This window comes from Ochotona princeps, chromosome 22 (assembly GCF_030435755.1).
Source record: "Ochotona princeps isolate mOchPri1 chromosome 22, mOchPri1.hap1, whole genome shotgun sequence".
Taxonomy (NCBI): Eukaryota; Metazoa; Chordata; class Mammalia; order Lagomorpha; family Ochotonidae; genus Ochotona; species Ochotona princeps.
In genome coordinates this window covers 36,210,686-36,238,377 of record NC_080853.1, presented here as the reverse complement: position 1 = coordinate 36,238,377, position 27,692 = coordinate 36,210,686, and the positions used below count along the sequence as shown (strand labels likewise).

General features: G+C 55.5%; 1 protein-coding gene across 1 annotated transcript; it reads left to right on the top strand.

The window, feature by feature from the left end:
* The first annotated feature begins 10,529 nt into the window (after positions 1-10,529).
* On the top strand, positions 10,530-26,960 carry ADRA1D (adrenoceptor alpha 1D). The gene is made up of 2 exons (XM_004593320.2): positions 10,530-11,878; positions 26,326-26,960. The coding sequence occupies exons 1-2, from the start codon at positions 10,735-10,737 to the stop codon at positions 26,922-26,924; spliced, it is 1,743 nt and encodes a 580-aa protein (XP_004593377.2). The 5' UTR covers positions 10,530-10,734; the 3' UTR covers positions 26,925-26,960.
* The last annotated feature ends 732 nt before the right edge of the window (positions 26,961-27,692 follow it).

Sequence of the window (27,692 nt, the reverse complement as noted above, 5' to 3'; positions counted from 1 at the left end):
CACAACCACATTTTTTAAGATAGAAGAAAAAAATCCTGGGCTGGCTCAATTGGCTAATTCTCCCCTTTTGAGAGCCAGGATCCCATATGGGCGCTGGTTCATGTCCCAGCCACCCTGCTTCCCATCCAGCTCCCTGCTTGTTGCCTGGGAAGACAGCAGAGGACGGCCCCAAACCTTGGGATCCTGCACCCATGTGGGAGACCCAGAGGAGGTGCCTGGGTCCTGGCTTTGGATTGACTCAGCTCTGGCCATTGCAGCCATTTGGGGAATGAATTGGTGGATGGAAGAGCTTTCTCTCTGTCTCTCCTTTTCTCTGTAAAGCTACCTTTCCAATAAAAATAAATAGGTCTTTAAGAAAATCCTGAGGAGGGGGGAGATACAACATTCAGATAAGGGGACAAAGATGATGATGCCAATGACATTCTAGCTATACACAGAGACAAAAATATACATACATAGACAAAAACAGGTTGAACGAGAAGATGAACAATGGTCCGCTGCACGTGTTATTCACATCCGTGCCTGGAAATACCAACCTGCTATTTGTCGTGGATGTCTTCATGCATCCTTGTACTGCCTTTCCCATTTTTTCTTCCTTCTTTTTCCTCAATCCTATCTAGTAAGTCCTATCTTTTATTTAAGACACTCAGATACTTGCATTTATCTTAAGTGGATTTTCTAATCCATTATTTCTATTATAAATCTGAAAGTCCTTACTTTTGTCTCGGTGTTTGAAATGTGTTTTTCCTGAATGTAAATGTCCACGTCGCCACGTTTTTCCAGTACTTTTCAGTTGTTGCTTCACCGACTCCTCCTCCTTCTCAAGTTGTTTCTAATGAGGAGAAAGCATAGGACGAAACTTTTCTAGCTTTATATGTATTTCAAAAGCAAAGTGACAGGAAAAGAAAGACAGCGAGAAAAATCACCCATCTGCAGGTTCACCCTCCGGAAAGTTACATCAGTCAAGCTGAAGCTTGGAAACTCATGCTGGGTTTCCACAGGAGTGGCAGGCGGGCAAGGCTCTGGGCTGCCCATCTTCCGGGCACAGGAGTGGCAACCAAGGCTCTGGGCTGCCCGTCTTCCACTGCCTTCCCAGGCACAGGAGTGGCAGACAAGATCAGAAGCAGAGCAGCTGAGACTGGTGCTGTGTAGACAAGCTTGTTGGCACCACAAGCAGTAGTTTAACCCACTCAAGCTAGCTCTCTCTCCGACTTTAGTTAGACAAATGTTCATTACACACAATACCAAGCGCGTGATACATTACAGAAAATCAATCATTTGAGCTTCATCAAAATTAAAACTTTTCTGTAAAATACATTATGAGAATGAAAAAGCAAGCTATGAAGTGGGGGAAACACTTCTGAAAATGACCTAAAAAGGCTTATATTCAGAATATATAAGGACCACTCAAAACCCAACAGTGAGAAAGTGAGTAACTGCTTAGCAATCTCAGCTGCCTGAACAAGCCCCTTCTCACTTCCCCCGAGACCACATCAGCCTCTCTCAGGACCCTGCAGGACCTCCTCAACATCAGTGCACAGGCCTCTCCGTCTTGCTCTCTGAGTTCAGCGTCCCGTTCCCTACTAGCTGCCGTCCAACACACTCCCTCTGCACTCCCATACAGGTTCCTCTCCCTAGAAACAGCTCATCCTGGAGCAGGAGTTTGCCCTTGTGGCCAGGACCTCACATCACGCATCGCATGTTCTCACTCCCGCTCCTGACTCCAGCTTCCTGCTAATGCTCATCTTGGGAAGCAGTACTGACAGCTCAGGCTCCGTGGGACACTCCTGGCCCCAACTCAGGCTCTAATCCAGCTCCAGCTTTCTCAGGCATTCGGGAAGTGAACCAAAAGAATTTCTGTCTCTCTCTCTAACAATATTTTTAATCTGAAAAATAAAGAACCCACTGCCATTCCCACACTCACACCCAGCTACACATGTTTTTAGCTGCAAGTCACCAGCAAATTCCTACCTCTGTTCTCCCCCCCAACCCCTCTCGATCTCCTGGGATGTACTGAAGGACATGGGGGTTATTTCAAGCCTTTTGGATTAAAAATGAATTTTCTAGACACATTGTTATACATGCCAACTGGAAAACACAAGCCTGAATTTCTAGGCCACAGGCTGTACAAAGCTATTTCCATGGGTTCATGGGTGTGGAAAGCTAAATGCAAAGATGCAGGGCAGGCATTGTGGACCAGTGGGCTAAGCCACCACTTGAGATATTCACGTCCCACGTCTGAGGGCCCATTTGATCCCAGCTCCCTGCTAACGTTCCTGAGAAGCAGCAACTGACAGCTCAGGTGCTTGAGTTCCTGCTCCCAGGTGGGAGACCTGCATGGAGCTCCTGGCTTCTGGCTTCTGCCGGGCCCAGGCATGCTTAGGGACATCTGAGGAGTGAACCAGTGGACGGGAGGATGGGAGGTGTGTTCGTCTGTGTGTGTGTGTGAGAGAGAGAGAGAGAGAGAGAGACTCTGCCTTTCGAATAAAAATACATTATTGTGAAGATAAAGTGCATTTTCCACAAAGGTTTTGAAGTACCTTCATAAGTTTTGCAATCTTCTGCTTTGGAATTCAAAGTCAGCAAATGTTTCCAATTTCCAATGTCAACATGGCTGGAGTCAACAAGACTCATTTCCCCTTTTATCAGTCAACCTTGCTACACAGCAAACCACCACAGTCTCCATGACATGTTCCCGAATGTTTACTTCTGGCCTGTGGGATGGAAGTGGTTCCACTCATCATCTCATGGGAGCAGCCAGGTTGGGGACACAACGGCCACTGGGATTTCATGTTCTCTTAAGCACAAACCCACCCACACCAGCACATCTCAACCCCGCACTTGCACCACTTAGATGCCTCCCACGAGCCAAAGCGAGCCACACAGCCAAACTCAATGTCAAAGCACAGACACAGTCACTGCTCCCACCTCCGGGGTCATGGAAAGGAAACAGACATATACTTCCTCCCATGGGAATGAAATTTGGTGACCAAACACTCAGTCTTTGGGATGGGTTGTATTGTGGCGGGTCCGGCTGCCACTTGGGACATCACATATCACAGCATTACTTTGAGTCTCAGCTGCTGTGCCTCTGGTCCAGCCTGGTGCTTGCGAGCCTGGGGAGACCTGGTGATGAGCCAAGCATGGGGCTGTCTGCTGCTTCCCAGGGAGACCCAGGTGCAGTTTGTGGCTCCTGGCTTCAGCCTGGCATAGTGCCAGCTGGTGCAGGCATTTGGACAGATGAAAGGGCTTCCTGTCCGCCTCTCTCTCCCTCTGTCACTCTGCCATAAAAATAAACAAATCTTTTTTTTTTTTTTTTTACTATATATATAACAAAGCAGTAAAGCAGCTTCCTCATTTTTGTTGTTTATTTGTTTTACTGGAAAGTCAGAGAGGAGGAGAGACAGAGAGGGAAATCTTGATTCACTCCCCAACTGGCCACAATGGCCAGAACTGTGCCAGGAGCCAGGTCTGCCACGTGGTTACAGAGTCCCATGGCTTGGGGCCATGCTCCACTGCTTTCCCAGGCCACATGCAGGGAACTGGATGGGAAGCGGGACTGTCGGAGTTAGAACTGGCGCCCCTATGGGATTCTGGTGCGTTCAAGGTGAGGACTTTAGCCGCTAGGCCACTGCGCTGGTCCCTTTATTTTTTTGTTTTAATTCAGTCTTCATATACTTAAGAGAGCGACCTCTGCTTCCCTCATGACTGCTTAGAGCCAGGTACCTACAAGGCACACTGCAACATTGCTCCTGAGACAACAGCCAGGTTTGTCAGCACCCAGCATGGGTGCTGTGCTGTGTGCCCCAGGAGGCGTGCAGGGTTCTGCTGACTGCCCCAGGGGCACGTGGACTTCCCACTCAGAGCCCAGGCAAGCTCACCTTTGTGGAAGTGAAGGTATCCGAGGGTGAGGGTCCACCCATGAGTGGGTTACTGTGACGTTGGGACAGACACATGCCACTCTGCGGCAGCCCCCTGGTGGCACCTTTTGGAAGAGCTCCACCCTCCCCCACCCCACCGCATTGCTGCCCAGGACAGAACAACCTCCCTGCCAAATGCGAAAAGCCCTCCCCTGCCACCTCTAGTAGAAGGGCTGGCTTCCTGGAAGAGGGACTGGCCTTAACCCTCAGTAATACTCCGAGCTGCAGTCTGCTGCTACCCACTGACTCAGCGAAGGAACGAACCAAACATTTCATGAGCAACTTAGAGACCATCTCTTTACTAGCTGCTTAGCATTGAAAGAAAAAGAAGTTACAGTTGCAGGAAAACTCAAGCAATTCATTGTTTCGGACTCCCTAATTGGGGCTTGTGTCACACAACCCAGCCTGGCCTCCCTCTGAATGGAAGAGGCATTTTAATGCCATTTCAAGAAGATACCCTCGTTAGCATTTGCTCCTCCATGGGGGAGCTGGAGAGGGCCAAGGCACTTGTCACAGTAACAGGTGTATCCCTACAACTTTCTTTCCACCACTCAAGAGTATTCCCTGGGATATCTTCCTCATTTCTAGTTCCCCACCCCCACAGTGGGGAATTAGATTCTGTAAGGCCATAAGGGACAGTTAAATTGGATGTTACCTTTATTGGAGGGTACGAAGAGTCTGTAATGTAACAAGACAGACCTGGTGGTAAAAGTTGGTTAACCAAGACTATAAGGTTGAAATTTCAGGCACTAGCAAAGGAAATGCGATCCCTGCGGATAAGATCTGGGTCCTACATGGAGCAAAGTCTTGCTCTCCATGAAGGGCTAAGCCTGCAGGCCACTCTATGCTCCTACCGCATTCCCAGAGCTGAGTGAGCTGCAGTTGTCACTACCACCAGCACATGGCATTTCCAGGCTTAGCCCCTGCCCCACATTTTGGGCACACCGTGTTGGAAATGTTCTTGTGAAGGCTAGTCTGGAAGGAATAGCCACATGGACCACTGCAGCAGTGACCACTGGGCCCAGCAGAGCATCCAGAGATGCAGATCCATCTGTTCCTTGCTCATGACTCCATCAGGCATTGCGGGGACTTCTGCTGTCCTGCACCTGACTTGACAAACTCATACCTTAGCCCTGGACACTTGGCTGAGCCACTTTTCTCCCTTGCTTCTCGGGGAAGCCATGGCACCAGGGGCCTCAGGCACAACGTTGTGCTGGGCTGCCCAACATCCACATAGCTCTCCAATCTCTCCCTTTGCTCCCTGGGTTCCAGTACAAACGATCCATAGGAAGTCTGCAAGGTTTGGGGTGACCAAGGCTCTCAGTGTTTGAATCACACCACAGAGGAGATGAGCTCAGCAAAGCTGCTCACCCACACTGAGCAAATAAGGAAGTTATATGGGGTTATGCCACTGAAACTCATTTTAAGCTTTGAGATGACCCAATGACTCCCCAACCTGAGTGGTTTCCACTCTAGGGGCTTTTCCAACTTTATCCTCATCTTGTCTTATTTCTTCTCTTGAAAAAAAATCAAAAGAAGCCAAAGAAAGCAGAAGCAAACACAACTGCCAAGCAAAGAGGCCTAATAGGGTCCCCGCAGTGGTGGGCAGCTTGCCAGCTCCCAAGCAGGAGCATCATTCTGCTGCCACCCTCCCTTTCCTCTGTAACAGGAGAGATACTCACTGATTTCCAACTCCATTACTTTTGGGCAAATAGTAACATAAGCAGTCCAAACGTAAGTGGCCTCCAGTTGCTTCCGTTGACATAGGGATGGGATTGGGAAGATGGACTGCTCAATACTGCCTTCCAGCAGAAGCCACAATCTTTTCCCCTAGACTGCTAATCTATGATCACCAATGGGTGGCAGCCCTGGGCACCAAACCCATGAAAGATGGGGCAGAGTAGCACTGGGTCCTCACCTTCAGAACCAATGCCCTTGCTGACCATGATATGACGAAGATCAGGAAGATTCACATATAGATTAGGGGCAAGTTACAGTTATGGGTAAGGGTGTAGCCAAAGCTGGGATCAAGCCAGGGTAAGGTTCAGTGTCAGACAGGGCTAGCAATTGGTGTGAAGTTGGCAGACTTTAGGATGAGCACCCCTCTCTCTATAAGGCATGCTCCAGCAACGACGGCTTCAGCCAAGTGTTTCAGTAACACACATGAATTTGTACCTTTGGGGCTCAGCTCCCCACTGCTGTTTGAGGTGAAGGGGTCCTCAAAAACGTGCTTTAAAAAAAGATTTATACCTTCCTTGAAGATCTCAATGAAAAGAATCACTAAGAATCAGGTACTAAACCCAGCAAAAATGTTTGCCCCTGGCAGCAGGAATGTTCTCACCCTTCTTGGTGGTGCTTTGTGCCATTTGAACAGGAGCCCCAGGATGGAAAGCACTTGGCTTTATTCAACAGTGCATTCCAGAACACACATGATGCTTGGCTTTTCTGTGCTGAACGAATGAGTGGATGAAATATTCCCAGGGTGGGAAGGGATGGAGAGAGGAACCACTGGTCTCCACAACAGGTGCATGTACTACAAACACCTTCTCCCCGACATTGTCTCCCAGTGTCCTGACTCCAACAGAGCTGACCCGTCCTTGGCATCTTCTCATGCGAAGCATCAATTCCTTCATCCCTTCCTGGCCTCTTGCAGGGGTCCCTCAAGTCTCCTCTTCAGGGACTTGAGTTTAGCAACCCAGAAATGAATTGCTCAGTCAGGAAACAAGTATTCCTTTATCTTCATTCTCTCTCTGAAGGGGCCTCTCCTAAGAGGGAAGAGGTAGGTGGACTTAGTCTTCCAGCTCAACCAAGAGCCACACTTCTGACTCACAAAGGCCCCAGGGCTGGTCCCCAGGGCTCAGTGGTCCAGCTACTCACTCACAAGATTCCCAGATCTCCCATTGCTGGGAGGGCACTCCAGGGTCCAGAAACAGCCCAAGAGGGAGACCCAGAGGGTCAGCTCCAGGTTTTGCCTCTGACACAACAAGAGGTTCTGCACGAATACGTTCTTGTTTAGACTGGGTTCCCCTGAAGACATCGCTTGAAGAAACACCTCGCTTATTTTAACTCCATGATGCAGGCCAATACATTTGCCCTATTTTATAAAAGGGGGCAGCCAGGCTCAGCGATCTGGTAAAACTACTCAGTGAAAACTGCAGAGCCTGACACCCATGTTCAGGTGCCATGTAGAAGCTTGCACTGACCCTGAGCTGGGCCTTTGGCACAACAGCTAAGATGTTGCTTGGGATGCCCACGTTTTACTTTGGGGTGCCTGAGTTCAAGCCCAGCTCCAATCCACCAGGCAACAGTACTTGATGGCCCAAGTACTTGAATCCCTACCACACTGAGTTTTGGACTCCTGGCACTGGCCTGACCCAGCCTCGGATGTTGTGAGTGTCTGGGACAGGAATGAGCAGGTGCAATATCTTATTTTCTCTCTCCCTGTCCTCTTGCCCTATTAAAACAAATTTGAAAAGAATTTTTCATAACAGGAGTTCTCATCAAAACTGTCTGACTTCTCCAGTGCTCTGAGGACAGGCACTTGGAAGTCACTCTGCCTCCCAGGGGATTGTCTACAATGGGCACAGTAGAGTGGGCAGTTTGGGGAGGGAAGGAGGTCACATCCTATCACAATTGAGGCTACGACGGGCCCCGACCATGCCTCTTCTGCCATTCGTGGCACTTATTTTAGCCAAAGCAATCAACCCAGCTGTGTTCTTCAGCTGAAAGTATTGACAGAGCATACACAGTGGTTGCGAAAACTCCATCACATGGCTACCGAGGAAGACAGCCCCACCCACACAGGCTGTCATGGTGAGAAATGGTAAGAAGGGGGAGGTGGTTCCTGACACAAAGGGCACTTAGGTCATCCCTGAAATCTACTTCCTTCACTAAGTCCTTAGGGTGGCTGGAGCGGACAGATGCCAGATCATCATGCAGCAACAGGCTGGGTTGCCAGACCCCAGAATTCAGCTTGAGAAGATTCAAGCTGAGAACACCATCCCTCTGCCTGGTCTATGTACGAATTTCTGTAATACAACTCTCACATAAAAGTCCTCTTACGTGTAACAGCCTTTGACAACAGTCACTCACTTGCAACCCCAATAAATCCCAGGGTGCCATGTGGCCCAGCCTCAGAGCCACAAAAAAAAAAAGAAGAAACAGTTCGGCCCCATGGGACTAAGTGTACCGTGAGCCTGGGGAAGCCATCAAGTACAACGGTCCCATGAAGGGAGAGCCACAGGCCGGGAGCAGACAGAGTGAGGAATGATCTGGTCCAGAGTGGTAGCTGCCAGGAGGACAAGGGACGGACCAACACAGCTCAGAGTCCGGCTACATACAGCTTAAGCTGAGATGGGATGGGCCCGAGGTGGATCTGAGAGTGGACGGTGCCTTGGGGAGGGCAGTGCTGAGTTCCACACTGGCTGCTCGGTGCTGCCCTCTCTCTCTCTGCTTGCCAGCAGCGTGTGCTGGCACCCCTTTCCCAGCTCCAAGCATCTGAGCAGCTGTGGCAGAAAGCCATCTCCCTGGCCTCCCATGTCCCTTCTCCTTGAGCTATACGAGCTCCAAGGTCCTCGTGCTAACCCCTCTCCCCAAGGACTGCCAAGGCCTAACAAGGGTTCAAGCTGCCCTATCTCCTTCCAGGCACCCCACACCACACCTACTCCCCACTCTGCAAGCAAGGACACCTCCAGGCAGCCTTCCCCTTGGCTCCCTCAAGCAACCACACAGAGATCTTCATGGGATGCTGGCCTTGCAGTTCCTAGCGTACCACCGCAGGCCTGGGGGGTTACCTGTGCCTCCAGTCCCCAGTCTTCCTTGAAAACAGACAACACTTGGAAGCAGATGGACTTCACAAGGGTCCCACCTGTCCCACCCCAGGTGTGGACACCGAGTCCACTTCCTGCCAGCCCTCCCAAGTGAGGAACTCCTGGTCCCCTCTCTTCCCAGGGCTTTGCTTGCATTTTGCTGCCTGCTAATCTTCACAGTGTAAGTGCCCAAACATGCAAGTGGTAGAGGGGGACCTTGTGGGGGAAACTCCCAGCTCCATCAGAGCCCTTTCTTCCTTGGGCTCCCTGCACTAGGAGGCAGGTATTCCACCCACTTTTTTTGCTTTTTCCCCAAAGCACCTCTCTAGGTGGCCTGCCTCTGTGTCATAGATGCTGGGAGACCCCTGAGGCCCCAGGTTCTGGGCCTCCTCCCCCACACCCGCCCACGCAGGCGCCCCATCCTTGGCGTGACTCATGGCACTCTCCTTCCTGTAGGTGCCCCTCACGCTGCCATTAGGGCAGCATGGTGCCTGCCCTAAGAAAACATTTTGATGTTGCCTTCAGTGGATGATCCTGTCTCTCTCTGCCGGTCCCTCTGGTCACAGAGAGGGTCCTCATGCCCTCCCCACCCCACCTGCACAGCTGGGCTTCAGACCAACTCCTTACCCCTCCTCTGTCCTTTGCCTCCCTGTTCTAATCCTACCCTGCCAAGCCCCGCTCAGACAACAAACCCAGGAATGGCTCGGGGGCCCCAACACATGCTAACGCCTCTAACCCTCCTGCCATTGCTGGACGCTGCTCCTACTCACTCTCGCTTGACACATGAAGAATTGAGGGGGAAAGGGTCAAGCAGCTAACATGGGGCAGAGCCCAACTTTGGAGCCAGACTGTCTCTCAGTCCTCCCTCGCCCTTAGCCAGGCTGCCAAGCGGCCTTTCCCACTCGCCAGTACTCACACCCTCTGGCCCTGGAATGAGGCCACTTATACCACTTAACGCTGGGCAGACACGGAAGACTGATTCCCACAACCGAATTGCGGGAGACCACCGAGTGGTTCTCAGGGTTCAGGGTTTTGACGTAACAGTCTCGCTGGTGGCTTCCCTGCTTCCCACTCAACCCAGGCTGGTGACCCACCACCCCCCCCCCCCAGCTCTCCCTGCCACTGCAAGTTGCAGAGATGTCTGAGAGTCGCCCCCCCCCCCCCCCCCCCCCCCCCGCCCAGCAGCCTGGGTGAAGGAAGGAGGTGCAGCCAGGCAGTTCCAGGAGGCGGCCAGACGCAGTCCAGTCGGCAGGGTGCACAACTCAGGCGCGTGCTGCTCTCTGGCGGCCGCCAGGAGCCTGAGGATGCTGGAATCGCGCCTTCTAAGCTCCGCATGCCCAAGGACACCAGCGACTTCCCCCTTGGAGCCTGGGGGAGAGGACGGGCTGGGAAGAGGAGTGCTGCTGAGGTCCCAGGAGAAAGGCGGGCCCAGCGAGGTCCCGGAAGGCAGCGCTAAGGGGCGGGCAAGGGGACAGGGCAAGCATGGGCTCCAGCACCGAAGCCAAGCTGTGCGGTCGGAACGCGCGCCAACGCCGCAGCCCGGCTAGTGCGTGGAGCGCCAGCCGGTCCCGTGCGCAAAAGCCCTTCTCCCCTGGAGCGAAGCGCCTGGTCTCTGGGCGCCACACCCCCTTCCCCGCCGGCGCTGCTGCCCCTCCTCCGGCCCGCCCCCAGCGCCAGTCTCCAGCGCCGCAGTGGCCGCCGCCCGCACCGCCGGGTCCCGGAGCCGCCGCTCTGCCCGCTCGCCTGGGCGCGCTCAGAGAGCGGCGCGCGTCGCCCGGCCCGGCTCCTGGGTCGGACTCCTCTGCGGGGCCTGGGGTACCCCAGCCGCCGCCGCCGGCGCCTCCCACCCCGCGCCGCCGCACTCCGCGTCGCAAGAACGCGGGGGAACCCGAACGGGACCCACGAGCCGGACCAGCCCCACAGTCCCGCTGCTATGCCTGGTGCCCGCTTTCCTGCCATCCGCTCGTCCTGCGCCCCAACAGGGCCCCCGACGGGTGCGCCTTGAGATGACTTTCCGCCACCTCTTGAGCGTCACTTTCGAAGGACCCCGGCCGGACATCAGCGCCGGGGGCTCGAGCGCGGGCAGCAGCGGGGCCGGCGCGGGCAGCACGGCCTCCTCTGAGAGCCCAGCAGTGGGCAGCGTGCCGGGGGCAGCAGGCGGAGGCGCCGGCGGCGGCGGCGTGGTGGGCGCGGGCGGTGGCGAGGAGAACCAGAGCTCAGCAGGAGAACCGGGAGGCGCGGGTGGCGGCGGGGGTGGTGAGGTGAACGGCACGGCGGCGGCCGTCGGGGGGCTAGTGGTGAGCGCGCAGAGTGTGGGCGTGGGGGTCTTCCTGGCAGCTTTCATCCTCACTGCCGTGGCGGGCAACCTGCTCGTCATCCTCTCAGTGGCTTGCAACCGCCACCTGCAGACCGTCACCAACTACTTCATCGTGAACCTGGCCGTGGCCGACCTGCTGCTAAGCGCTGCGGTGCTGCCCTTCTCGGCCACCATGGAGGTCCTGGGCTTCTGGGCCTTTGGCCGGGCCTTCTGTGACGTGTGGGCCGCCGTGGACGTGCTATGCTGCACCGCCTCCATCCTCAGCCTCTGTACCATCTCCGTGGACCGCTACGTGGGCGTGCGCCACTCGCTCAAGTACCCAGCCATCATGACAGAGCGCAAGGCAGCCGCCATCCTGGCGTTGCTCTGGGCCGTGGCCCTGGTGGTGTCCATGGGGCCGCTGCTGGGCTGGAAGGAGCCCGTGCCCCCAGACGAGCGCTTCTGCGGCATCACCGAGGAAGCAGGCTATGCCGTCTTCTCTTCCCTGTGCTCCTTCTACCTGCCCATGGCCGTCATCGTGGTCATGTACTGCCGCGTGTATGTGGTGGCGCGCAGCACCACGCGCAGCCTCGAAGCAGGCGTCAAGCGCGAACGCGGCAAGGCCTCCGAGGTGGTCCTGCGCATCCACTGCCGGGGCGCGGCCGCCGGTGCCAGCGCCAGCACGGACGGGGCACCTGGGGGCACGCGCGGCACCAAGGGTCACACGTTCCGGAGCTCACTCTCGGTGCGCCTGCTGAAGTTCTCCCGCGAGAAGAAGGCGGCCAAGACCCTGGCCATTGTCGTGGGCGTCTTCGTTCTCTGCTGGTTTCCCTTCTTCTTCGTCCTGCCGCTCGGTAAGTGACCCCCGGCTTCCTCCCCCAGCTCCTGGCCATGCCTGGCTGGTGTGTCCCTCCTCCCCCCACCCCTCACTGTGCCACCTGGTCTTGGCAGGACTGCTTGGCACCTTCCCTGAGCTCTCACTTTGTGGAAGAATGAGGGAGAGCCTGGTGCTGGCCGAAAGGGGAAGAGGGGTCTCACTGTGTCTCCCTGCACTTCCTCCTTGCTGTTTCAACCCTGGACTGGTTTTACATTCCTGTCACCTCTCAGTACAGGAGGGTCCCAGACATTGGTACAGACAGCTGGCCTGCGGGGTGGTCAGCAGTCTGGAGGTAGGGAATGGAGTGTGTGGACTTCCAGCCCAGGCCTGTGTGTCCATTTGCAGGCGCCAGGAGCCCCAGCTTTCTCCCAGCACTTGTTAGGCTCTGAAGCTGAGCTCCTCTGCAGAGGTGGGGTGGGGAGTCTGTGAGCCATCTTGGAGGGGTTGAGGCAAGGTGGGATGAGGGGGAAAGAACAGGCCGAGTGGTCCCACAGAAAGCTACTTTCCCGCATCATCATTTCTTCCATGATCTGCATTGCTGGCTCCTCCAGGGAATGTCCCTAGTTCTTTTGAACTCCTGGGAGGGCGCAGCTGTTTGGGGAACTCTCCTCCCACCTCCAGCAGACCCTCTGACAAGTCCTGGGTCAGGGGTCGCAGGCTGGCTCAGCATGCAGAGGGAAAGAACAGAATGTGCCTTGAGTCACTTCACCCAATGGCTGCGTCCTTAGCCAGCCTTCCCTGCCTCGTGCCAGGCCTGACTGCTCCCAGGCTGCACCACAGAGATGGGGAACTCACCACAGCCTTGCTCCTGCTACCCTGAAGCCCTCCCACCCCCAAACCAGCAGCCACGGTATCAAATGCGTGCAACCTCCCCCTGCTTCTCCACTGCCCAGGGAACACTCTGTATAACCAAGACCTGTGAGACCGCGGCCCTCAAGTGTGTTAGCATCCAGGCCCGCAGCAATAAAGACCATGGCACAAGCCAGGGCAATGCCAGACAAGCTCTCTTCTTTTTTTTTTTTTTTTTTTTTTTTTAATTATTTATTATTTAACTTCAGTAATTACATCGTATTATGTGACACAGTTACATAGATACTTGGGTTCTCCCCACCCCTCCCCAAACCCTCCCACCATGGTGGATTCCTCCACCTTGTTGCATAACCACAGCTCAAGTTCAGTTGAGATTTCCCCATTGCAAGCGTATACCAAACATAGAGTCCAGCATCTTATTGTCCCGTCAAGTTCAACGGCTTCTTAGGTATACCCTCTCTGGTCTGATGACAGAGCCAGCAGAGTATCATCCCAGTCAATTGAAAGCGCCAACATACCATCAGCAAAAATTTACATCATTATGGAATTAATTGACATAGTAATGAGTAACCAATATTTTAAAAGTAAATGCGAGTTCCCAGCCACCTTCTGTGACCACCTCACCTATACTTCAATTTTAGTTTATACACAACATATAACATTCAAAACATAACATGTTATACATAACATCATATCATCTTAAATTAAGGCAAACATGTGGTATTTAACCTTTTGTGATTGGCTCATTTCCCTTAGCATTATGGTTTCCAGTTTGGCCCATTTGGCCACAAAGAACTGCATTTTGTTTTTTTTAATAGCTGAGTAGTATTCCATGGAGTAGATGAACCATAGCTTTCTTATCCAATCCTTGGTTGATGGGCATTTTGGTTGTTTCCATGTTTTTGCAACTACTGATTGTGCTGCTATGAACATAGGAGTGCATGTTGGTTTCTCATAGAACAAGTGTTCTGGATATATTCCTAGGAGTGCTATTGCTGGATCATACGGTATGTTGAATTTGAGTTGTTTGAATATTCTCCATACTGATTTCCATAGAGGCTGTACCAGCCTGCAGCCCCACCAGCAGTGGACAAGCTCTCTTCTGTACCCTGGCCCTTCCCCCCTGAGTGCACCTGCTCTGGCCCTCTGTAGGTTCCTTGCCCAGCTCTGTTTCCAAGCCTGTGCATACTGTTCTACCTGCCCTGCCTTGCCCTCCCAACCCCCTCCAGGGACCTTTTCGACCTCATCGATGCCCCCCTCTAGGGAGACACCCACCTGGACCCATCAGTCTGAACTGTGTGCTTCTCCCTAGAAGTGCTAGATGGCGAGTTGCAGCTACCAGCTGCCTGGGTTGTGGGTTTGATGTGTGAGTGCAACCTTGACCTGGCATCTCTGTGAGGGTCCCACGGCACCCAGCCTGGTGCTGGTCTGTAAGAAGCTGTGGTGGGAACCACAGGCTCTGGCACCAGGCGGCCACGGTCTCATTTGCAGCTCTGCTTCCCTCCTGCTCTCTGCACCTCTGTTGCTCCTCTGTGAGGCAGGAGTGGTGGTGATGGCAGAGTTATGGGTCTGCTGTAGGAATGCGGGCAGCCACGAGGTGTGCATGGACCTGTGGCACGTGACGAGTTACGAGTGTCGTGGCAGCTGGCACTTTGCTTGTAGCTGCTCAGCACAGGATAAAGAACAAATAAATCACCTGCTTGAAAATTGTCCAGCCAAATGCTGCTGCTGCTGCTGCTGCAGGGCCAGGCCAGGGACAGGCAGTGAGCAGCCCATGGGACAACCCTTGGGGTGGGGGCATGAGGCAGGCAGGAGAGAGCTGGTGCCCCTGTTTGGAGTCCCACCATGGCAGTATTGCCCACCACCAACAGCTCCTGCTGTGTGCCCTGCTCTGCTGCCCTCTGCTTCTAGCCCTGCCTCACTTCCTGGCCCCTGGCCCCACGGAGGGAATGTTCCGGCTGTGTACAGAATGCATGCCTCTGTGTCTGCCGTCCGCTGCCCTTTCTACTTCCAACTTCTTTTTCAATTTTAGTTGCAGAATACCTTACATGCATCCATGGGCCTGTGCTCACCCACGAATGCTTTCATTTTACTGTTGTTTTCTCCCATCCCTTCCTCCCCTCTCCCTTCCTTCAAAGAAACAAAATACAGCAGCAACTCGGTGCTTCCACCCCCTCTCTGCCCTGGCTCCCGGAGGTGAATCGGGCCCTTCACTCTCCCGTGCGGGTTTTTGCTCTCGCCATAAGCATGTGTGTCCGTAACAACACTCAGCATTGTCTCATGTCTCTCTAAAAAGATGTCTCCATGGCATCATGCCAAGCAACTTATCCTGCCACCGGCGTCCCGGCATTGAGCAGGAGAGAGGCTGGCCACGTTAGCAGGAGGGCACGTGAGACAATTCCTCTGTGCGTGGATCCAGGCTCCTGCTGAACGTTGCTGCTTCTCTAAGTTCCCACGGGCACAGTCAATACTGCAGAAGGTCTGGATCCCAAGTCCTTCTCTTCCAAAAAGTCATTTCTAAATTTCTACAGTCTCTGCCCCCTGCTGGCATACACCACATACTCTCATGCCTTGCTGCTTACCCCATAAGTAGGCCATGGGTCCGTCCAGTTGTCTGCTGTGCTGCCCAGCCCTAACACCACAACCCCAGCCCACACCCCAGGCATTCTCACTGCACTCCACAAGCAGCCCAGGGACCTTGGAGTCACTCAACGACATGGAACTTGGTAATAATGACCAATAGACAGGGGTCAAGCAGGGCCAGCCTGGAGGCTGTGTGGGAGGGCAGGGGCACTGGGCCGCCACAGCAGGGAGGGACCTTGGAAGAAACAGGAGTGTCCTGAGTCACAAGGGGACTTGACCTGCAAGACACTGGCCGTTCTCGGCAGGGAGGTGCCCTGCACATGGGATGAGGGGAGCAGAGGCGTGGAGGTCAAGTATAGGACAAATGCAAGAATGTGAGATTCAGTCTCCCAGGAGAGAGAGAGAGGAGAGGGGCTGGGGCAGAGCACCTGCATCAGGAGAACCAGTAGGAGCAAGAGGCAGCCTGGGGCGTGTGGGACAGGAAACAGCCGCTCAAGTGGTTCCTCCCCCATGCCGGCGCCAGTGGCCCCACGTAGGTGTGACCAACGCTAGACACGGGAGATGGAGGAAGAGCAGTGTGTACCCAAAAACCCAGAGGCTTTGGAAGTGAGGGCACCCAGTAGGGCCACCCCTACGGATGGTAGCTGACAGACCTGGGCTGCCTTACCTCCATGTCTACCTTGATATACACACAAATCCTGTGGAACAGTGGCACCAACCATGGCAGAGGCAGCACTGGGGGAACAGTCCCAGTCATCCAGGGGATACTAAGAGCTTTAGGAGCAGGCCCCAGTTCCAGACAGACATTGGGACAGCACCTTGGGACAGGGGACAGCACCAGTCCCAGGGGACAGCACCACTGACAGGAGTCAGAGGCCATTGGGGCCACTGACTGAGACAGCCTGGAGCTCAGAAATGTTGGGGAGCCATGGAGGGCTGCAGGTGACTGTGCATATGCCCAGTGTCCCCCTCTTCCTGTGTGTTCCCTAAGGCAGAGGGATCTCCGAGCAGGAGCCTCTGACATTATGTATCTGACCCTGCGATTCCTGTAGCAAATGGAGCTGTAAGTGGCCAAGAAAAGCATCCCGTATGCCCACCTGCTTGGCCAAGCTGAGCCCTCTGTTGCATGCATGGTGACCACGCCCCCGGCACATCTGGGCCAGCCCTGCCTGTTGAGCAGTGTGATCACTAGTAGCACTCCACTTTCAGGCCCCAGTGGGCCCACGTCGGGTGACAGACCATGTGGGCACAAATCCAGGAGCTCGTGGCAGCCCTGCCCCTGACACACCCAGGTCTCCTCCCATCAAGTGCTACAGTGTTGGATGTTAGGGGAAACCACAGGAGGTTGGGTCAGTGGTCCCACCCTGCAGGAGGCCTCTAGCTCTGTGTCCAGAGGATTGGCAAGGTGCCACAGTTAGATCCTGCCTTCCCTGGAGGACCAGAGACACGGGGCATGGGTAGGACTGCAGCCCTGGAAAGAGGAGACTGGCTGGCAACATGCCTGCTCAGGGCTGCTGCCCCGGGACAGCATGAGTGGCCTGGACCCAGATATCAGGGCTATCCAGGCAGGCCCCTTTCCTGCAGGTGGGGGTGGGGGGCAGGGACTAGCCTGCCCCAGCTTCTTTCTTTTAGGTGCCCCCAGAGACTGAGTCTCTCTGAGTATCTTTAGCAATCACTCCTGGCTTCACTTGGTTTTAGCCTGCCTGGAACATGCCCCCAGCCATGCCCAGAGGTAGGCCTCACACACACACACACACATACACACAAACTCACACGCACCCAGTCTTCCCTAACCCTTCATCACTCCCGCACCTGCAAGCTGCACTTTCTGCTCTGTCTTCTTGGGCAAGTCACTGGGCACTGCAAGCCTCTTAGCGCCATCACACGAAGCAGTCCCGGAGGCCCCTGCCAAAGGCACCCCAAGGTGTGGAAGCCACCCAGAGCTGTCCCAGATCCCTGTCACATGCCTGTGAGCCTCACGAGGCCCCTCTCCCACGCTGCCATCCTCTGCCACATCACATGGCCTGCCTGGCGTCGCGCCCACGCTGGACTGAGTTCAGTGTCTCACGTGCAACTCAACTGTAGTGCAGACACTTCTGTCATACGTGGTCACTGGGGCCACTCAGAGATTCAACATGAGACAGGAAGGCTGGGTAACTGTAGGCACGAACGAGTGGCTTTGTTGAAGCTGTGCTCCCTCTGGAGATGAGGCCAGGCCTTCTCAGCAGGAGACTGGATAACCAAAGTATTCATGCAGCACAGCAGACTGCCGCAGACCAGAACAATGCACATCCTACCCGGGCACACTGCAGCGCAGATGACCACACTACACTGGTCAGAGGAAGCCTGGCCCAAAGTTAAAGCAGACGGACCCTGGACTTCTGTCATAGGAAGTTCACAAAAGGCAAAGCTAATCGTGGGCAGCGGCAGTCAGGATGTCATTACCTGCACGTGGGAGACCTGCTGGGGTTCAGGAATGTTCCGCACGGTGGACAGGGCTTGCATCGGAGTGCACAGAGCAGAATCATGAGGCTGTGTGCTCCAGATTGCACATGCGTCAAACTGACTCAACAGGGTGGCTGGTTAGAGAGGGCGCCGGGTGCAGAGCGGCTTCACTGGGTGACCTGATTCAGGGGGTGGGGAGCTGGTTGGAGAGAGGGTACCAGGCACAGTGGCTTCACTGGGTGAGTCACAGAGCTGACGACAAGGCAAAGAAGCCATCTTCACAAGCTCAGAGCCCCTGCAGGAAAGCAGCTATGGTGCCACATGGCAGCAGTGACGGTGCCACGTGGCAACTCCTTGGTGCAGTGACGGTGCCACGTGGCAGCTCCCCTGTGCAGTGACGGTGCCACATGGCAACTCCTCAGTACTGCAGTGACCCTGGGGCACAGCTGGCAGAAGGGCTGGCCTTGTGTCTCCCTCTCTACCTTCTGGTCCCTAGCATATGGTAGCTGCTCAGCTAGATGTGTGCCATGGCCTCCTTGTGTCCTGTCACGCAGGGCTGCAGTGGTTTGTCGCTGTATGTTTGTCCGATTTCACTGCAGTGCAAGGGTGTGATGTTTCATGTGCTCAGGACAATGTCGAGTGTGCATGCACTGTCACCCAAAGGTGCAGTGTTGTGTAGTGGGTCTCTATATCCTTCCCTTGTGCTGAGTGCTCCCCGGCCATGCCCACCCCCTCCTCAGCCATGGCAACCCCCATTCCACTCTGATCCTGTGATTTTGACTGTTTGTGCGACCTTAAAAATGTTTACACATAACAGCTAACATTTACTGATTATATGAGTAAGCACTACATGAAGGTTCTTTCCACTTTCATCACGTTTAAGTCTACACACGCAGAAATAGAGAGAGCCATACAGTGAGCCCCCATTGATCCGTGACACAGTGTGGATTACATGGAAGAAGATCCCATATGCACACTTCATCAGGAAACGAGATTGTTTTTAAAGACACCATCTATTATAACGCCTCAACATGATGTCATCGACTGTCGACTCACTGTTCACATGTTGCCAGTGCTTCCTGAGTTTGCGTCAGGATCCAAGGATGGCACCCGTATTGCGTGGAGTCCATGGTTGGTTGCTCTCCTTGCTGAGCCTCTCTCTCATTTTTCCTTTCAGTCCACTTGCTGCAAAGTTCAGAGCATTTGTCCTGTGGCTGTGCCTCGGTCTGGGGTTGACATCCCTCCAGTGCCATCTGAAATGCCCTGTCTGCCCTCCTTCCTGTAAGCTGCTTTGATGGTCTGGACCAGAAGTCGGGACTGAGCAGGAGGGTCTTCAGGGACCCATCAGCCCTTCACCTGATGGTAGCAGCCACTGGCCATGGCCTGGACCTGCCATGCCTCTGAAGCTTAAGCAGTGATATACAAATGGTCATTTCTTCAGCCTTTATTCATGCAAGTCCTAACAAGGATTCCCTGGTGGCTGTTTGGCTGGACTAGGGTTAGCACAGGGAAGACAGAGAGATGCTCGTATCAGGATCAGAGTCGGTTCCCCGGCAACCAGGCCTGCCGTGGCCACGAGGCCTTTTTAGCACCATGAGAATATTGCGGTGTCTGGAGACTTGCCAGCTAGCACGCAATGGCTTCCCCTGCCCTTGGCTGGGCTGTTGGATATCCTGAGACCTCAGACACAAGCCCACGTGTCCTGAACACGTCCTCACTCTCGGGTCTGATGAGATGACCTATGGTCGGCTTGCCCCTCACCCTGGACCTGGGGCTGGCTGCAGCCTGCTGCTCTTCACCATGGAGATGGTGATTTGGAGCCCCCAGGCTGAGCTCTCAGCTGAGCACGGACACTGAGCCGCTGATCCGATGTGTCCAGAGCTGTCTTGGGAATCAGGCAGCCCCCGTTGCCTCCATGCTCCTACTTTTCTCTGTGGACTCCTTCCTCACTTGCAAGACAAGACCTTACCCATTAACCTATCTTAGAGGATATCCTGGCATTAACCTTGATCAGTTCCCTTCTCCAGCTTCCGGTGGGCATCTGCGCTGCTCAGCGTAGCGCCCTCCACGCTTGTCCTGCCTGCCCTAGCTAAGGGACGTTAGCCTGGGACCCGAACGTCCCAGATGCTCAGCCTCTGGATCCGCCCCCTCAATCCCTTGCCTCTCATGATTCCTAACACACTTCTGTCCCCTTCCGCTCCTATTCCTCCTTCTGCGGGGGCTCCTACGACCACGCCTCTCCCTCCTGGCTCTGTGCTTCCCAACAGGTGTCCCGAGCTCCTGGCCCAGCCACTGGGTCCCTGTCTGCTTCTCTATTGCTGCTCTGGCCAGCCAGCACCAACGTGTTGGCTTAAATCGCCATCATGAGTTCTACAGCCAGAGTCTTGGCAGGGCTGGTTGCCGGGGAATCGACTCCGTTCCTTCGGAGCTGCTGGAGAGAATCCCCTGTCCTCCTCTTCTGACTTCCTGAGGCTGCTGGACTCTCCCGCTCCCCACCCCACCCCTGCCCCCATGCGGCCTATGCCCAGCTCTCACGTGACCCTGCTCTGCTTGCCTCACAGCCTCTCCTCTGACTGAGTCTGTCCCCAGCTCTCTCTGCCCTTGGGAGAAGCACCAGGATCCCTTTATCCCTACCTAGGGACAAGATCACCTCCCACCTCAAGATATTTAACTCGCTCCCGGTGCAGAGCCCCAGGTGTCGCTGAGGCGACATGCTCAGACCTACATGTCCTCTTGCTGCCTTAGCAGAGCCCGCACCAGGAACTGGGCATTAGCCGCCGCCTGCCCATTCCCCACTCCCTGGTCAGTGGCTCAGCCTCTCTAACATCTCCCATTGTTCACCTCAATTAACCCATCAGCAACACAAACATCCTAGGAGCCGGGCACTGCTCCAGTCTTGAGCCTATGGGGAAGCTGCTGTCAGCTGGCCCATTTTACAGATGAGGGTACTGAGGCAGAAGGCCTCAAAGGACATACTCCAGTTCGCAAAAGACCAGTCTGGGATTGGAAGCCAAGCACTTTGGCTCCAGGGTCCTTTGGTACTTCTTACCCAGGTCAGAGGACAAGTCAGAGTCTGGGTTAAGGGTCAATCACCAGCCCTGTTCAAAGCTTGACATCTCAGCAATTCCCCAGGCACTGTGCACACCCCCAACTCAACCACACTGCCACCTACACACCCCAGCCACTGTGCACACCACCCAAGTCAGCCACACTGCCCCCTACGCAACCCTGCAGCCGCTGTGCACACCACCCAAGTCAGCCACACAGCCCCCTACACAACCCCCAGCCGCTGTGCACACCCCCAGCTCAGCCACACTGCCCCCCTAAATACACCAGAAGCTGGCCAAGCTAAGCATTGCCAAGGATGGACCGCCCAGCCTGCAGATCCCTCTAGGAGGACATCTGAGATCTCCATCCTGGTCACATGTTGCTCTGTGGATACTGGCCCAGCACAGCTGGGTGCTGGTCCCTGGGAGCCACTATTGGGGTTGATGGCAGCAGGCGGGGGAGAGGTCTACCTTGGACTCTCCCTTCCCCAGCACAGAGCTGTCCCCAACCAGACCCAAGAGTTTACATGTCGCGTGGTCCCAGGTGTTTCACTCAGGGTCCCCTTAAACCTGAGCTCCAGGGCCTCAGAGTTTGGCCTGTGTCATGTCCACACCAGAGCAGGAAGGACTGAAAGCAGCAGCAAAAAGGAAGAAAGGAGGAGAGGGAGAGAAGGTGGGGAAAGAGGAGGGAAGCAAGCGTTGGAGGAAATCGGGCTGGTGCAGGTGTGAGACAGGTGAGGGGCCTCATCCCTGCTGCGGGAACCTCCACGGGTCCATGCACCCGCCCCCACCCCTGCAGCTACAGAGGGGGCCAGGGCCAGGCCGCTAGCTCTCTGTCTGCCCCGGGGAGTCCAGGGGTCCTACGCAGTCATGAGAGCATGGAAGGGTGTCCTCTCTGGTCCTGGTCCTGGCCGAGCCCCTGCCGGCCTCCACCTTACCCCGCCATGTCCTCAGGAGCGTCCTGAGATCTGAACCCTTTCCAGGGCACCTCTTCCTCATGGCCTTCCATGATTCTATCTCTGGCCACCATCTCCTGCCCCTTCTCTGTCCCAGCCATCCTGACTTCCTGGCTGGCTGTGCTGCCTCAGGCCCTTTGTACATGCACTTCCCTCTGCCAAGGGTTCTCACAGAGATGGCCCCCTCCCCAAGAGGGACTCCAGATCTCAGGTTCAGTCTGACCCCTCACACCACAGCAAAGAGGTCGGCTGGGGGAGCTGAGGCCACTGCCTTTGTTGGAGATATTTGCCGCCAAGGTCAAAGCCACTGTAAGGGCAGCTGAAAGAACCAGGAAAGAGGAAGGGAGTCGGGGTGGAAGTGGGGAACCAGGGTATCAGAAGGAAGAGGAAGTGTTAAGTCCTCCATTGCTGAGTGTGAATAGAACAGTCCCAGTGGAGGAGAGGCAGGGAAGGGATTGCGGGGTGCAGCCTGCCATTCCATGGTTGGCTACACAAGATGAGTGAGCCTGGCTGTGAATTCTGACCGACTGCCAAGAACAAGTTCCTTTCTGGAGATGCTATGGTCACACAGCCTGCCCTCTCAAGCTTCAGGGCTGTCTGTCCCTGGCACGGCATGGCCAGTTTTCCCAGAGACAGCCATAGCCTCTATGGCCTTGGCCAGTGTCTCCTCCTGGGCCTGACCCTTCCTCTTCTCCAGGATGGAGATGACCCAGGCGGCATGCAAGCCAAGTCAGGGCTTACCCTACAACATGTGGACAACGCTGGCCCACCGCCGAGCTGCCTTGCTGAATAACATAGGGAAGGGCCTGAGCATCAGGCTAGACCCCTGACACGGGCACCCCAACGGAGGGAGCCAGGGAAGCCGACAGGTACAGCCAAGCCAGCTGTAAACAAGGCATGGAGCAGAGAGAGGCGGCAGAACCATGTGTATGCCACCGCCTCCACCAACCCACCTCCTTGTAGCCACCGCCTCCACCAACCCACCTCCTTGTAGCCACCGCCTCCACCAACCCACTCCAAGCCACCTGCTGATGACAAGTGGAGTGTCCTAGGTGCAGAAAGAAGCACATTGAGGGTCAAGGTGCAGAGGTCAAGGTGCTGAGCAAAGGTCAAGGTGCTGAGCAGGGGAGGGCAGGAAGTTGCAGTGGGCAGCACAGAAGTTTTCAAGGAAGAAATGAAAGGTTCCAATGTATGGTTCAAAAGGATCCCCCACCCTAACAACCATGTGGAGAGCAGGCTATGGGGAGTGCAGGGGCCCACTCAGAGGGACACTGCCTGAGAGACCTGAAGGTCACCTGCACCAGGAGGTGGTGCAAGAGTGGGCATTGGGAGGGGAGTGGGACTTAGGAACCCATAGTGGATCCAGTGGGGACTGTGAAGAAAGGAGGGGTCATAGAGCACCTGCTGTGTGCCAAGCACAGTGTGGGGGCACTTAGCGGTGTAGCATGCTGAGGCGATGGAGCTGGCATCACCAGGGACAGAGAGCATACTCCGGATGATCGTGTGCGAGACGCTGGAGCCAGGGCTAGTGTGGTGGAAAAGGGCCAGTGTGGTGGGAAAGGATGCATTAATACGGCTCCCCTCTGAAAATCGTGCCTATTGCCCCAAGCTCTGCAGTGCGAGGAAGTCCCAGTGGTGATTCATGGGGCCAATTCACCTTCCCAGTCTCTTTCACCCCTTCCACTCCAGGTACCTCACTGACCCCCACCCCCAAATTACCAACTTGTGCTTGAGCCCTTGCCTCTGAGTCTGCTTCTGGGAGAGCCCAGAGGAAAGTAGAACCTCCCCAGCACACAGGAGGGGAACCGTAGCCATGCCGACTGGGTTTGAGCTCCAACTCCTTGGCGTGTGCCGGCATCTCCAGCTCCCAGCAGACTTCTGCTTCAATGGCCTGACAGACTCTGTGTTCACGGCAGGACCCCAGACCGTGCGCCCCCCCAAGGCTCCTGACGCTGTCCTCCAGCCAGCTCCAGCCTCGCGCCTGGAAAGCACAGTCCACGTATTTGTCATCTGGGGCTAAATATACAAGGATCGTAGCCTGAGTCATAGGGCTATTTTCAGTTCAGACTCATTTTGCTCCGTGGAAGGCTGCTGTTTCTGAACCCCCTCCTGGGGGCTGAGTGGATCAACCCTGGAAACCCCACACACACACATTCCACAGACTGCCCGGCACCTTCCAGCACCCCCTCACCCCCATACACAAGGCTCAGCCACTGTCCAGACCTGAGAACCGGGTGCCTTCCTAGGGCTGGGGACTCCCCTCTGGAAGGCTACGGAAGCAGGGCCGGAATCGGTTCATCAGCATGAAGTCTGTTCCAGGAAGATGGGGCTGTCCCTGCTCCAGGGGAGGCAGAGGGGACTTGGGTGGCCCACTCAGGGCTCTATGAGCAGGGCCGGGAACCTGTGCTGGGTGATGTACCTGACCCGCCACTTCCTCCCCAACACCTCTCAGCAGTGTGTCTATGGGGTGGATGGGAGTGACATGCAAGAGTCCCCAGGGGCTGGGCTTGGGGCCAGGGCCTCTGCCCCCTCACTTGGGGAGCTGCTTTCTCTTTTCTCTGGGAGAAAGGTGAGAGAGGGAAAAGATGTCTGGCCTGCCCAGGCCCCACTGCTGGTCTGCTAGGTCGCCAGGCACCTGCCCCCTGTTACCCTCCATCCATCACTGTCAAGGACGAGGAGGTGGTGTGTGCCTTTTGGGTTGTGTCTTCCTGGTGGTGTGACCTCCCTTGGGGCATGTCGGGGGGGGGGGGTTGGTAAGAGGACAGTCTCCCTGGCCCAGTGTGGACCCCCACCTGCCTGCTGCTCCCTGAAGACTCTCCCAGAAGCTCTCCCCATCCAGGTCCAGTGGCAGCCCCACTGCCCGACACTCCAACCTGGGCACCACTTTTCTAGGACCCATATCTTCCCTGCTTTAAGTGCCCACGGAAGAAAAGCTGAGCTTACCAGACCACCAAGTTTTCTGAGTTTACCCCATAGGATTGCTGCAGACCCCACACCTGGCCACTTCTTGCCCACCTGTCCATTTTGTCTAGAACTTTCTCATCTTCCTGACTCTTGTCCAATCTTTGAGATGCCTGAGTCCCCCCACTACCCCAAACCAAGTGCCACCATCACCTAACTATGTTCCAATGATGTATTTTATTCCCATGCAGGAAGTGAGGGCCATGTTTATTTAATGCCTCCTACATTAGAGAGCTCGGCACGGTGCCTGGCACAGGGCAAACTTTGGTCAATGTTCAATGCTGGCAGTTGGTGTTTGGTCCATCCGTTAGGACTTTCTCAGTGTCTGGACTTGAACTCTGCCTCTTCTCCCAGTTCCAGGTTCCTGCTCATGCAGACCCTGGGAGGTAGCAGGTGATACTCCCGTCCTCGAGTCTTTGCTGCCCACATCGGGACCTGGCAATTGGTGTTTGGTCCATCCATTAGGACTTTCTCAGTGTCTGGACTTGAGACACTGAGATACCTAAGGACAATTTAGATACCTAGTGAAATCTATGAATCCCTTCTCCAAGTATTCTTTTACTCTTTTTTCTGTACTTTAAAAAAAGCCTATTTACTTTTATTTATTTAAAAAAAAAAAAAGCAGAGGAAGGCAACATGATAGCATAGTAGCTAAATTCTTGCTTTGCATACACCTGGGATCCCATTTAGGCACCGGATCGTATCCTAGCTGTTCCAATTCCTATCCAGCTCCCTGCTTGTGGCCTGGGAAAGCAGTCGAGGACGGCCCAAAGCCTTGGGACCCTGCACCCACGTGGGAGACCCGGAAGCAGCTCCTGGTTCCTGATCAGCTCAGCTCGGTCTGTTGTGGCCACTTGGGGAGTGAACCAGTGGACAGATCTTTGTCTCTCCTTCTGTTTGTAAATCTGCCTTTCCAATAAAAACAATTGAATCTTAAAAAAAAAAAAAAGTGGAGGCAGAAAGAGACAAGCAATCTTCCACAAGCTGGTTACATGTCTACAGCAGCCAGCCAGGGCTGGGCTAGGCTCTGGTCAGGACCCTGGGACTCCAGCCCAAGGACTTGGGCTGCCACCTGCTGCCTGCCAGGGTGAGCACTAACGAGGAGATGGAGACATGACCTGGGGGGAGGGGGGGGGGGACTCAGAAGACGCAGCGTCTGGCAGCGTCCCAAGCAGCAGACGCTTAGAGTCAGGCTTCTCAAAGGCACAAAACAAAACCGTGCAAATGCGATTTCATTGAAAAAGCTGTCAAAATATTTTTACGTGGAACCAGTGAGGTAGTACTAAGCATGCTTCTATGTGAAGACATGAAAAACAAGAGCCCGCACGGCGGGGCGTGTAGAGAACATTGCGGAGTATCTGCTGCACCTAACTGGGGCTGGGGCTGGGGCTGAGGCTAGCCTGACTCACACACGGCTGCCAAAAAAAGGGCAACTGAGAGCCGTCTTGTGTAAATTGCTGCATCCCACGTGTTAACTTGAAGCTGGTCCTTCCTCCCCATCAAAGGGCCTGCTGAACTCTAGGGGGGCTCCTGGGAGTGGGGAGGGTCGTCCCCATCTCCACCCCAGGCTCCCCTCCATCACGCTGCTCACAAGCCCGGGTCTGTGTCCCCCTACCCCGCAGGCTCCCTGTTCCCGCAGCTGAAGCCGTCGGAGGGCGTCTTCAAGGTCATCTTCTGGCTGGGCTACTTCAACAGCTGTGTGAACCCACTCATCTACCCGTGCTCCAGTCGCGAGTTCAAGCGCGCCTTCCTCCGGTTGCTGCGCTGCCAGTGTCGCCACCGCCGCCGTCGCCCCATCTGGCGCGTCTACGGCCACCACTGGCGGGCCTCGAGCACCGGGGCAGGCCCGCACCCCGACGGCGCCCCCAGCCCTGGCGCCGCGCTGCCCGGGGTCCCGCTGGCCCTCACCGGCCCCGGCTGCCCTATTGCGCCCGAGGGGCCGGCTGCGACCGCTGCCGGGCGTCGCAAGGCGCCCTCGGCCTTCCGCGAGTGGCGGCTGCCCGGGCCCCTGAGGAAGCCCACCACGCAGCTGCGGGCCAAGGTCACGAGCCTGTCGCACAGGATTCGAGCTGGGGGCGCACAGCGCGCGGATGCCCCGAGCGCGCTGCGTTCGGAAGTGGAGGCGGTGTCCCTGAGTGTGGCCCAGCACGTGGCCGAGGGCACCACCTGCCAGGCCTACGAGTTGGCGGACTGCAGCGACCTCCAAGAGACTGACATTTAAAAGGCCGCGCCCACCCCTGCCCATTCCCTGCTCCTCACCCCCCGAGGCAGGCGGGATCAGACAGGTTAGCGGGCGGGTGGCGCCCTGTCTTCTGCCACGCCTTGATCCCTGGATGTTCAGGAGAAGGGGCTGCCTGTCCCCAGGACCTCCCGTAGGGAAGAGGCAGTTGGACCCGGTCCCCTCCTGGGTGGGTTGTTGGGGTACATAACTTCTCCTGAGTGCAGACAGGAGGGAAGCCAGCACCCAGGGTTCTGGGGCAGCAGATGGCCGGGCCATCACACCAGTCTGGTCTGGCGTGTTGCCCACAGGACAATCTGCAGCTCCCCACACTCTCCCTGCACACCCTCCCCCCTGGCCCTCCTGGCTGTCCCCGCCAAGGGCCCCCACTGTTTACACTCTATGCCTGCTGTGTCCATCACTTCCTGCTGGGATTCCAAGCTGCCCACTGGGGAAGGCTTTCGTTTGTCATTTTGAGACATATTTATTGGTGAGAGTACTTCTATTTTGTCCAAACTGTGCAAGCTGTCCCCTCTTTAGCCAATAACCCTTAAAGGACTTGTTTTGTTTTGTTTTGTTTTCCCCTAAGGTCCCTCAAGTACTAATATCCACAACAGGATTGATCGGGTCCATTTGGCCCTTCTGGTTTCTAATTCATGGTTGCTGTCCTTGTAGAGTTTTACCCTGATGGGTAGACTCGGCTTCACTGGCTTCTAAAGCCCACGTGATTCATCCTGGAGAGGAACTAGTCATGAGCACAAACGTCCCCTT

Coding starts and splice junctions, on each gene's coding strand:
- ADRA1D (XM_004593320.2), top strand. CDS start 10,735: ATGACTTTCCGCCACCTCTTGAGCGTCACTTTCGAAGGACCCCGGCCG. Junction 11,879..26,325: donor CTTCTTCGTCCTGCCGCTCG/GTAAGTGACCCC, acceptor CCTACCCCGCAG/GCTCCCTGTTCCCGCAGCTG.